The sequence below is a fragment of the Physeter macrocephalus genome, chromosome 15 (assembly GCF_002837175.3).
Source record: "Physeter macrocephalus isolate SW-GA chromosome 15, ASM283717v5, whole genome shotgun sequence".
Lineage (NCBI taxonomy): Eukaryota > Metazoa > Chordata > Mammalia > Artiodactyla > Physeteridae > Physeter > Physeter macrocephalus.
In genome coordinates this window covers 15,195,377-15,207,596 of record NC_041228.1, presented here as the reverse complement: position 1 = coordinate 15,207,596, position 12,220 = coordinate 15,195,377, and the positions used below count along the sequence as shown (strand labels likewise).

General features: G+C 36.6%; 1 protein-coding gene across 1 annotated transcript in view; it reads left to right on the top strand.

The window, feature by feature from the left end:
- Positions 1-12,220, top strand: part of FAM91A1 (family with sequence similarity 91 member A1) — a 42,171-nt gene that overhangs the window by 5,349 nt on the left and 24,602 nt on the right. Inside the window, exons 2-12 of the mRNA XM_007114318.4 lie at positions 961-1,045; positions 2,054-2,205; positions 3,833-3,890; positions 4,600-4,667; positions 5,234-5,347; positions 6,592-6,682; positions 7,093-7,155; positions 10,114-10,220; positions 10,742-10,780; positions 11,311-11,423; positions 11,841-11,956. Coding sequence (XP_007114380.1) covers positions 961-1,045; positions 2,054-2,205; positions 3,833-3,890; positions 4,600-4,667; positions 5,234-5,347; positions 6,592-6,682; positions 7,093-7,155; positions 10,114-10,220; positions 10,742-10,780; positions 11,311-11,423; positions 11,841-11,956 — 1,006 coding nt within the window. The remainder of the gene's footprint in view (positions 1-960; positions 1,046-2,053; positions 2,206-3,832; positions 3,891-4,599; positions 4,668-5,233; positions 5,348-6,591; positions 6,683-7,092; positions 7,156-10,113; positions 10,221-10,741; positions 10,781-11,310; positions 11,424-11,840; positions 11,957-12,220) is intronic.

The window sequence follows — 12,220 nt, the reverse complement described above, 5'->3', positions numbered from 1 at the left end:
TAAAGAAGATGTGGCACATATATACAATGGAATATTACTCAGCCATAAAAAGAAACGAAATTGAGTTATTTGTAGTGAGGTGGATGGACCTAGAGTCTGTCATACAGAGTGAAGTAAGTCAGAAAGAGAAAAACAAATACCGTACGTATGCTAATACATATATATGGAATCTAAAAAAAAAATGGTTATGAAGAACCTAGGAGCAAGACGGGAATAAAGACACAGACCTACTAGAGAATGGACTTGAGGATATGGGGAGGGGGAAGGGTAAGCTGGGACAAAGTGAGAGAGTGGCATGGACATATATACAGTACCAAACGTAAAATAGATAGCTAGTGGGAAGCAGCTGCATAGCACGGGGAGATCAGCTCCTTGCTTTGTGACCACCTAGGGGGTGGGATGGGGAGGGTGGGAGGGAGGGAGGGAGATGCAAGAGGGAAGAGATATGGGGATAGATGTATATGTATAACTGATCCACTTTATTATAAAGCAGAAAGTAACACACCATTGTAAAGTAATTATACTCCAATAAAGAGATATATGTATATGTATAACTGATCCACTTTATTATAAAGCAGAAAGTAACACACCATTGTAAAGTAATTATACTCCAATAAAGATGTTAAAAAAAAAGAAGGAAATCTTTATTAGTAGAACTTAGTTTTTTGTTAACTTAAGTGAAGTTATGCTCTCAGACTGCTCTTTTATTTGATATTAAATACTTTAGATAATTTCAGTAAGTCCTTTTAGAAAGGGAGACTGAAGATAAACACATTGAATTTTTGCTCTAATACCATAGCAGGAAAGTTTGTATGATAAAATTTAAGAAAATCTTTACTCGGTTCTGGAAATTAAAGATTCCAGGATAAAATTAGGGGGCATGGTATTGAAATTTTGTGGGGTAAAAGTACGGTTGTTTAGTTTAGAAACTATTTTAAATCTATTTGAAATTTTTTTTAGAGTCTTGGAAATTCACAGAGAGAATATGAGAAGCAGGTTGTCCTGTACAGTATCCGCAATCAGTTACGATACAGAAATAACTTAGGTAAGTAGAGACATTTTTACATTGAGGTAGAAATGACCATTGCTGAATTACATTTTCATAAATCTCTCCTATCTTTTCATCATATATTTCATAGTACTGAAATTTTTCCATGTACAACCTTTAATAAATTCTATAATGACCCATCACACCTAACAATAATTTGCATTAGCAAGTAGATTTTTCTTTCTAATTCCAATGAAAATTATTTTTTAGAGTACTGTTTATAGATTCATTTTACCTATAGAATATTAATTTTGATTCAGTTGTCCTCTTTTTAGTTTAGTGAGAAAATATGCCAGAAAAGAAGTACGTTCCTTCTTAATGATTTTTGACTTTGAGTTTTGTTTTGGTCTCTATAAATTTTCCAAATAATATAACTTTAATGAAGACTCTTTCTATAATAATTGGAACAAATTTTAAACATAATTGGCTCCATTTTTTAAAAAAAACTTTTTTTAAATGTTTGCTTTTTATTTGTCACATTACTTTGTTTATTCTGTTGCCCTGCTAGTCTTCCCTCCCGTTTGTTACTCTTATTTTAAGCATAGTATTTCAGAGATAGGTTTTCTGTGAAAACGTATTCCATGGAAGTCAGAGGTTTTTTTACATTTAAAACAGAGAAACCAGCAAATAATTTTAAAAAATAGACTTGATTTCATAGAAAACGGCCATTCAGATTGGCTGTCTTGTAAAGTATAGGGATTGGATGGATTATAGCTTATGTTTTTGGGGGGAGACATTCCATGGTCACTTTCTTTGCTTTTTGATTTGTTAAGAATTATTTCTCTACTTTTCTGTCCCATTATATATTTTACTTATATACTCTGAAGTCTGTTTCTTGTGGTGTAATTGTTTCTTTGTTCCAACTTAGATTTGTTTTATTTGTTCTCTTCCAATTTACATACTTTTTAATTAATATTAGTTTGTCAGGTGTTTCTTCTTGCATTTATAATTATATGTAAGTATAAGATCTGAAAACAAACTGGAGAATTTCCCTTTCTTTCCCAGTTAAACATGTCAAGAAAGATGAACGCAAGTACTATGAGGAACTGTTAAAGTACAGTCGAGATCATCTCATGCTGTACCCTTACCATTTGTCAGATATCATGGTAAAGGGCCTGAGGATAACACCATTTTTATATTATACTGGGATTATGGAGGTGAGTTTACAGTGTACGTGAATTTTCAGGGATGGGATGGGACTTCATGTCGGGGACGCTTTGTGAATGATGGCCAGCACTCAGCCACAGTGGACATTGTTTCTGAGTTTATAGTGTAAAAAAGACGGTTGCTTACAAGTTAACTGTTGTAGCCACACTTGTGCAAGTAGTTGTCCTTATCAGTGTTTTCTTAGTGGGAAAGTATCTGTCTTTATTCTGTGTTCTTGAAGACGTTGTTGACCCTTTGTGCTGTTGTAGCGTTAATCAGTCATTTATGTTAGCACAGTTTGTATAAAATTTATTGCTTTTAATACACAGTTAAGGTTGAAAATGTGGGTGACAGAATTGAACATTAAGCTCAGAGAAGCTTAATATATTTAGCTGTTTTCTAACTGTAGAAAGAATAAGTGATGATATAGACCCAACATTATATAATGCATGTTTCAGAAGAATAGAACTGTATTAGTAGTCCTGATTGCTAATCTTTCTGTGATTACTAACTTTTAGATGTTAGCCTTTTTCCAAAGGCCGTTTCTAGGCCTGTGTTGAATAGCTTTAAATAGTAGTTATATACTGTTTTTAAGTGAGCTTTATGTAAAGATTGGCAGTATTTATCTAGTATTCACTCGCTATTCATCTGTTTGAGCGCTGCTGTTCTGGGCTCACCAGCTGCTTGAAGAGCAGAGGGCAGCCTAGAACCCAAGGAGTCGGGCGCCTGTGGCGGCAGCAAGGTTAGCAGCTCCCTGTAGGGCGTGGCTGCCTTCACAGGAGCTCCCTTGCCTGTCTGCTTAAGCGCCTTCTTCACAGGCTTCTGTAGTCCCCTGGCTCCTGTGACCCGTTTTGGAGGAAATACAAAGTAAAGCTTGAGGCCTGGCCGCCCAGGTGTCTGTCAGTCCCTTTCCCTAGAACCAGGGTAGCATACTGAAGGTGGCAGCTAAGCAGTGCCTAGAATAGTTCTGTTGCTGTCTCTCTGATTGTTTTTCTGGTGTTGTCCACAGGTTTGGGGGAGATAATAGAGTGAGGTGTTGTCCCATTTACCAGCTTTCAGTGCATCCATGTGCTTGCTGTTCTCTGGTGTCTGGTTTTATACCATTGGGTATAACTCCTGGGTTAAAAATGGGTCTTATCCCCACAGTAAACAACTGGTTTATTACTGGAGAAACAGATGAGGGTTGCAAGAAGCTGGATACTGAGTTTGACTCTTGCTGGTTGGGATTTGGAGGAGCAAAGTCTGCTGAGCAGTTAAGGACTTTGTCGGCAATGCTTGTCTTGGATGCTTGTTGATGGAGCTATGACACACTGTTGGGCCTTCTCTCGGCATTCTCTAATCCTAGGGTAGGGGTCTAGGATCAGGTATGAAGTGTGGAGAGCCTGGAACCCTGAACTCTGAGAGAGGTGTTCCTTGCATAGCTTCCACAGGGCAGAGGTTACTGGGCAACTGTCTGGGCTTCATAGAGCGCTGTGAGGAACCCAGACCTGAAAGCCTGACCTTCAGTTGCTAGGTTGGGACCTCGTGGTACATGCCACACTGTGACATGCATGCTCTAGGTTGCCAGGTTCTGATCTCAGTGCTTCCTGTGACAAGGACGTTTTGCATTTAACATTTACGTTTTTTTCTTTTTAAAAGGACATTATGAACAGTGAGAAAAGTTACGATTCATTGCCCAATTTCACTGCTGCTGACTGTAAGTATTTAATTATGCTGCACGAGGCAGTGTTTAGAGTGTCTTTGTGCATGCGTGCTCGTGTCTTTCATTATTGTGCTTTTAACCTGAAAGACTTGAAAGATAAGAACAGCAAGCAACCTTATTGATAGGAATTTTATCAGGTGATACAAGTCAAGTATAAGATTTAGTCTAAATGTCTAAGAGAGGAATATTTTGGAGTGGTAGAATCAGAAAAATGGGACTAGTCTCTCTGTATTTCTAGAGAATGAAGTTCTTTCTGATACTTGGGCTGTGGTGTATACCAAATGAGGAAAGAAAATTTGTGCACAATATTTTTGCAGCACGATATATGGTTGTTACTGACATAATTTGCTGGTGTTTTATTATGCTTATTTTAGTGAAGTGCATATTTGAAATGTGACATAGTTCTGTTGTGTTAAGAAGAAACTTTTGCTGAGAAGTACATTTTGACTTCCTGGAATTGGGAGGACTTCTGCTTTTTAAAAATTTTCTCAGTTAGCATTGTCAAAAGTGTCAGCTTGAATTCACCTCTCCCAGTTGCTTGTCTTTTATATTTTGTTTGAAGAATTCTTTTTAATTTGATATTGATCATCTGTCATTAATCAAAAGAGGAATGAAAGTCAAAGGTTTTTTCCTAGTAGGTTGTGAGTGTACTGACATTTCAAGATGTATTAAATGATTTTAAAGGAAAGGCTCTTTCTTTTAGGTCTAAGGCTTCTTGGCATAGGAAGGAACCAGTACATTGATCTAATGAATCAGTGTAGATCATCAAAAGTAAGTTAGTTGTTTCCCTTCCCTTCTAATTTCTTGTCCTCCTTATCACACAATCTGATTAAATTTTTAAGTAGTAGAAATAATGAATTATGATTTCTTTGATCAAATAAAATATGCTTAATACAGAAACAACTCATCAGTATCTCTAGGTTATAGCTTAAGTGATTATTGAATTAAAAATATCTAAGGCATAAGATATTTCATTTATTTTTAAAAATTAACTTTGCTCTGCTGGTTTTTTCACGTGCTCATTCCACTCCCAGGGTTCACTTCATGGGTGAAATCAGTACACATTTTCCAAATGCATTTTCACCTGGGTTTCCTTTGAACTTCTGGATTTAGATCCAGATTTAATGATAGTGTTTTGAAGTAATTTACTTTGAAATAATTTAAGAATGACTTTCTCCATTCAGTATATCTAGAATACTTCAGATTTTAAAACATGAGAATTTTAACAGATATTTATTTAGTCCGTTGGAAACTGTCTTGTTATACTATTATCAATAAAAAAAGAAAGTAGTAATTTTAGATTGATTGCAAATTCTCAGATGTTTGTACCATTGCAGAAATTTTTCAGACGGAAAACGGCCCGTGATCTTCTACCAGTAAAGCCGGTGGAAATTGCCATAGAGGCATGGTGGGTGGTGCAGGCTGCATATATCACAGAAGATGACATAAAGGTAGATAACTTTAAAAGTTAAACATAGGATTTTTATTTTAAAAATTATTTTATAATTTTTAACTATAGTTACATAACTTTTTTTAAAAAAGTAACACTAGTTGGTTTTCCTGAAGGAAATTAAACTTAAATTCAAAATTGTAAATGATCTTAGTAGGCTAGAATATTGGTGGTTTTCGAAAATACTCTTTAATAATCAGGGAGACTTGACTTGGTTCATGTACAGTCATCTGGGGATTTTACTTACATGTTTCATGTAAAGTGACGTGTTGCCACAGCTACCAGCAATAGTATTGCCAACGGTTTTTGAGCACTTGCTGTGTGCTCAGTGTGCCAGGCACTATTCCAGCTGCTTTTTCTATTGTCTCATTTGAGTCTCATCACAACCCCAGAGCTGTGTATTATTTGTAGCCTCTTTCACATGTGAGAAAAGTGAGCGCAGAGAAATGAAGTAATGGCTCCAGTCACAGTTCTAGTAAAGGTCTGGGATTTTAACCCAGGCAGTTTGCTGTGCTCTTAATCACTGTGCTGAACTGCTGTACTGAAGTGGTAAGTGCTTGATAGGGAACAGTGTCAAGATCAAGGGAAATACTATTCCCAGTGGTCACATTTGCTCTAAGCTTTATACGTTTTAGAAGGGATGTTGATTTAGGGGAAAGAGGTGGAATAGCAGACGAGGTGCCTAGAGACCAGTCATATCCCTGTGGCTGAAGGAATTAAGTGAGCGTGTGGATTTTTTTTTTAGTTGGCATTTTGTTTTACTTCCGAGGACAGAATAAATCTAGTGAGTGCAAGGCTTAGAAATTCTGCTTCAGTGCATTTACTTCCAAGCAGAGATGTCAGACTGTGTCATAAGATAGTGATCTTCTTGTCAGTGATGATAATCCTGTGGCATGTGAATAAACTTCTGATTTGAGAGATCCAGAATCAGCAAATGGATCAGATTCCTATGCAAAGAAGATGAGTAAATATTAGTATTGATTAGTGAGCACATTACTTACCAGCAAGTATTGGCACTTAAAATTGCTTTGTTGTGTGACTTCTGTTGGTAGCATATTTTGGCACCTTAATTGATGGTTGTGTGTGGCATTTTTTGTTTGAATTCTAGAGTAAAAAATGAAAAAAATATGTAGTTCATTCAACTAATGACATATAATCATTGGTTTAAACATGAATAGATTTCAGGAAACTTATCAGTTAGTTAATTTGGACAGAACCTAATTGAAAATATTTTGCTTTTCCTAGATATGCACTTTGCCCGAGAAATGCGCTATTGATAAGATCATTGATGCAGGCCCTCAACTCTCTGGATCACTAGATTACAATGTAGTACATAGTAAGTGGTTAGTAGAAATGGTCTTTTGTCAACATAAAAAATTATTTTAAGCCATCAACAATTTATAGCAATTATTTATCAATTAGGTAAGAACAGTAATATTTCCTAAGGCATGTTATTGTTTGAAATGTGACCTTAGTCCATTGTTTTCCAGTGTGGCTGTAATTAGTCACATAGATCAGAAATTTATACAAATGAATCATAAGAAAAATTTTGCAGTTCTGAGCATTTGAGGGAAACCAAGATTTGAAAGCTTTGATGTAATTTTTTTTTCTTCTATCTTACTTTTTTCCTTTTCTTATACCATTAAGTTGTAAGAATCTTTACAGAAAATCAGGAATAAAGTTTTTATTTTTTTATGTTACAGTGTTTACTGTTTCATCTTAAACAAGATACTTTTGCTTCTGTAGGTTTATATAACAAAGGATTTATTTATCTGGATGTACCAATATCTGATGACAGTTGTATAGCAGGTAAATATGTGCTAATATTTCTCAGTGATTTTTGAATGGCTACTACTAGGTGCTGGGCACTGTGTGTCACCCTATTAAGTTAGACACATATCATTCTGGGATCTTTGATATTAGAATTTTTCAAAGAAAAACATATCTTCCTCATTACGTTGCAACTCACTGAGGTGGTTTTAGTTAAATTCCTTTCATTTTTATCTTTTGTTGATGTAAGCACTGTATTAAAATAGAAATCTGAGATAAATTTCTCACAATCCTATATCAAACCAGTGCTTTTATACATTTATGTCACCTTTTAAACCTTGTTCAGTGCATAAGTTTCTACATATATTCAGTAATATCATAGAATTATATCTTCTTCACTTTACATTATTTATTTATTTATTTATTTATGGCTGCATTGGGTCTTCGTTGCTGCGCGCGGGCTTTCTCTAGTTGCGGCGAGCAGGGGCTACTCTTTGTTGCGGTGCGCGGGCTTCTCATTGTGGTGGCTTCTCTTTGTTGTGGAGCACGGGCTCTAGGCACACGGGCTTCAGTAATTGTAGCACATGGGCTCAGTAGTTGTGGCTCGTGGGCTCTAGAGCACAGGCTCAGTAGTTGTGGCGCCCGGGCTTAGTTGCTCTGCAACATGTGGGATCTTCCCAGACCAGGGCTTGAACCCGTGTCCCCTGCATTGGCAGGTGGATTCTTAACCACTGAACCACCAGGGAAGTCCTTGTTCTTCATTTTTACCTGACATATCTGTGTCTTATATTTTCATTTCACTACCATCTTTTTTATCTTTATCTCTTCCTCCCTTCCTCTTCACCCACCTCCCCAAGTTAAATCAATATTAAGACCCTTGTATATTTCAATTTAGTAAACCATTCCCCTGTTGCTGGTTATTTAGATCATTTCCTTTTTAAAATATTTTATTCTTTTTTATTTTATGTATTTATTTTTTTGCCTCAGTGGTGATGTGGTTAACATTCTTGGACACATCCTTGGCTTTTTTTTCCTCTAGATTAGATTTCTTACCAGTTTGTAGAAGCACTTGTTATATTAAGGTTATGTATTATAAGTGTGTTTTCCGTCATATCTTTTAGGTATTATTCTTGTTTGTGATATCTTTTACCATTCTGAAATATTGCGTAATCAAGTACGAAGTGTCAAAAAATTCCAGGGACCTTACTGTTAACAAATGAGTATTAGGGCTTTTTACAAAAATACTCCCTCATATCAGGTTATCATAGTCTAGTGTGTCCTGACCTTTATTTTGTATTTGTGTTACCATGTGTTTCTGGCCAGGCCTTCCTTGTCTTTTTTTTTCCTATAACTTTCTTTGCTATTTCCAGGTATTTTTCTTTATTTTCATTTTTGTTAATGTATTTTTTGAGTAGGCAGTAATTATGATTATAAAATACTAAATTTACAGAAGAGTATAAAAAGTCTGCTTCCCATGCCTGCCCCTAACCAGTCAGTTCCTCTCTCAGCCGCCACTAAGTTTCCTGTATATTCTTCCAAAAACATACTAGGCACATAGGCATATATGTATATATCCTTTTTTGTGTGGTTTTATTCTTACGCAGATGGTGTATCCAGCTCATACTTTGCTTTTTTAACTTAATATATTATACACTGAGACTATTCCATATCTCTTTATGTAGAGTTGCCTCATTCTTTCTGCCTAGATGTAAATTGTGTATTTCTAACCTTTTAGTGCTTTGGTTTCTTCATCTCTAAGATAGGGTATAGTTTTGAACAACTCAACATTAAGAGGATTAAGTGAAATTGTATATATAAAGTAGCTAGTAGTGTCGTCTGGCACTTAGTAAGTGTTCAGTAAACGTTTACACTTCTTATTCACACAGCTGAGAATGTAGGAAAAGAATTAATTATATTAAAAAATGGGATTACTAAAATATTTCTAAAAAGAAACCTTTGATCCTTACCAGTCCTTGGATGATTGGAAATATGGGTAGCACTAAATCAGAAAATGACAGGAGCCAGAGGTGTAGAGTAGATAGCCTGTCCTGATGTACACATTGTGGCTCTTCACAGTGCCTTCATTTTGACCACTTGAATTTTGTCTCATAACTCTCTGTTGGGAATAATTTAGGTTTTGGGTGCAATTAGGTGGCGTTAGGGTTAGAGGACACAGGGACACCCGAATCCTGCTATGGCCTAGGCACACGCCTTCTTCCCACGGTGTTTTCAAGGGAAGTGTTCCCACAGGGGAGGACGGCAAAGGAAAGCAGAGTGCCTCTTTCTTGTTGGTCAGGCAGAGCACTCTAGTCAAGTGGGTTAGAGCGTTGGGACCAAAGAGATGGAGAGAAGTGAGTATGGATAAACAGGTGGGGAGCATCCATCGGGCAGCCTCTTGCGCAGAAGGTCTTGACCCTCTTCCCATCGAGGAGGTTACAGAATAGAAAGCCCCAAAGAGCAAATTATACCAATGATAAATGTGGCAGCCACGCAGATGAATTTCCCCTTTTCTCAGGATGGAGCAGGGATGATGGGAGGGGGCAGAGAGCCAGTACCTTCTGTCCACCTGGTTTTGGATAGCATGGTAATTTGCAGTTCTTGCTTCTCTGCTTTAGACCAGCCACCTGCTGCCTAAGATGCATCAGAAGCACACCCTTGGCAGGCTTCCCCATTCTGAAGCAGCACCGGCCCCCCTGCCTTTCTACCAAGTCCATGCCTCTAGCACTTCCCTGCCTTAGTAATGCTGAGAGGTCCATGGGGATGAAATTACTCTTTGTAGGATTTATGCTCTGCCATAAGAGTCCACTCTGTGTAGACAGCATTGCATATGACCTTACTTTGGGAGTTTTAGGAAAACTTGCTGTGGAGTTGGTAAAATGAATCAAAAGCTGAATTCAGTCCCTAAGTTGGAGATCTCTTTTCAATTAGATATTTGAATTAAACTTTCTCATTTTATAAAATTATATCACTGAGAAAAGTCTGTTTTGTTTATTTTAGTTCCACCTCTTGAAGGCTTTGTAATGAATCGAGTGCAAGGTGATTATTTTGAAACTCTACTCTATAAGATATTTGTTTCAATAGATGAGCATACTAATGTTGCAGAGGTAAGTATGATAGCATCTTATGAAAGAACTTAACCTCAAGATTATAAAATAAGTTTGTGTAAAGTAGATAAAATTATTTAATGATATAATTAAAATATTTTCAAAATCCACCCATGGTTAGATCTTGGACCATTAATATACTTAAGTTCACTCTTCTGAAGTTACTTCCTGCATATGTATATTAAAATTTTTGTAGTTAATAGCTTATGAATGGGTTAAATAACTTTATATGACTTTATAATAAAAGCATTGTAGACAGTTGACTGATCTGGAAATTTTTTTATTTTGAATAAGGTGAAATTAAAGGCTAAGTAATTCAGTTGTTATGGTCACTGCCTGGATTTGTACTCCTCTAAGTGTCTTAGAGATATGGAAAGAAAAAAATTCTGATTACAGAGTTTATTCAGACTCAGTTATTAATAATTTAAATTTTTCTGATTATGGTTAAATTGTCTATTATAACTGTGTAATATGCTTATGAATCTTAGAATGTAAAATATTTTTAAAATTTTATTTTCCAGCTTGCAAATGTTCTTGAGATAGACCTATCCCTGGTTAAGGTATGTAATTTTTATACTCTTTTCACTTGTGATAGGAATACTGAATGGATTATAGATTTTTGTCTTGATACTGCAAAACGGAAGCAGTGAGATTCTTATTAGCTGTCAGAGGAAGTGTGCACAGTCGGGGTGCTTACAAAGATAGAGAAGAGCAAAATAAGAACCCTGAACCAGTATTCCATCCCAGGGAGTGAAAGCTGTACTCACACATTTGTGTCCAGCAGGAAGCAACCTGACTGGTGTCTTGTAGTGAAGTCACAGTATCTTGTAATGAAGTCAGATAAAGCAACAACTTCCGCTTCTTTGCGGGTGGATCTAGGGACGCCCAGGCCAGACAGTTGGGAGCATTCCTTCTCCTACATATGTGAAGACCTTAGGGGAAGACTAGGCCTATTGAAAATTTTTTCTTCTAGTTATGGGATGAAAATGTTTGAGGCTCACTGTAAGCATAGTCCATAACAATTTTTTCTCTACAAACATTCTGAAGTCTAGTTTATTTCAGATGTTCATTTCCTTTATATTCCTTTCAGAATGCTGTGTCAATGTACTGCCGATTGGGGTTTGCCCATAAGAAGGGACAAGTAATAAATTTGGATCAACTTCATTCATCGTGGAAGAATGTTCCATCCGTAAACAGATTAAAGTAACTCATTTATTTAGTAGGAGAGTTTCTTTTTGAAAAAAAGCATTGTTTTACATACAAAATTTTTACGTATTCAACTGAGGTGAACCATATATATTAGTGGTTGTTAGTTTTGTGTGTGTGGTAATCTTTCTTAGAATCTGATGAAAACTAAAATGCTTTCCCCAGAGAAAAGCTCATACAATATTTTACATACAATTTTTAAATGTTCTCAAATTTCCTGAAGCCTATCCATGGGTTTAGTTAAGAACCTTTTCTGTGTGTGCAGAGTATTTTGGGACTGTGTCTCAATTTTGGGCTTGAATGTAAGAGTGGATTTAGGTGGATGTTCATAATTTAAGTACTGACTTCAGTAGCTGTTTTTATATATGATCATTTATATGATTTTTAAAAAGTGAATGTATTCTTCATTAATAGGAGTACTTTAGATCCACAAAAGATGCTCCTATCATGGGATGGCGGGGAAAGTAGGAGTCCTGTACAAGAAGCTTCATCGGCTACTGACACTGATACAAATAGTCAAGAAGATCCAGGTTAGCAGTAACTCAGTTTGAGTCTGTCTGTAGATTAGCCATGTGTCTGCACATACACTCATAAAGCAAACTCTCCAGGCTTACAGTTATTTTGTAGTTTGTTCTGGATTTCAGTCATTCAAAAGTAGTCTTTGAGGGGCTTCCCTGGTGGCGCAGTGGTTGCGTGTCCGCCTGCCGATGCAGGGGAACCGGGTTCGCGCCCTGGTCTGGGAGGATCCCACATGCCGCGGAGCGGCTGGGCCCGTGAGCCATGGCCGCTGAGGC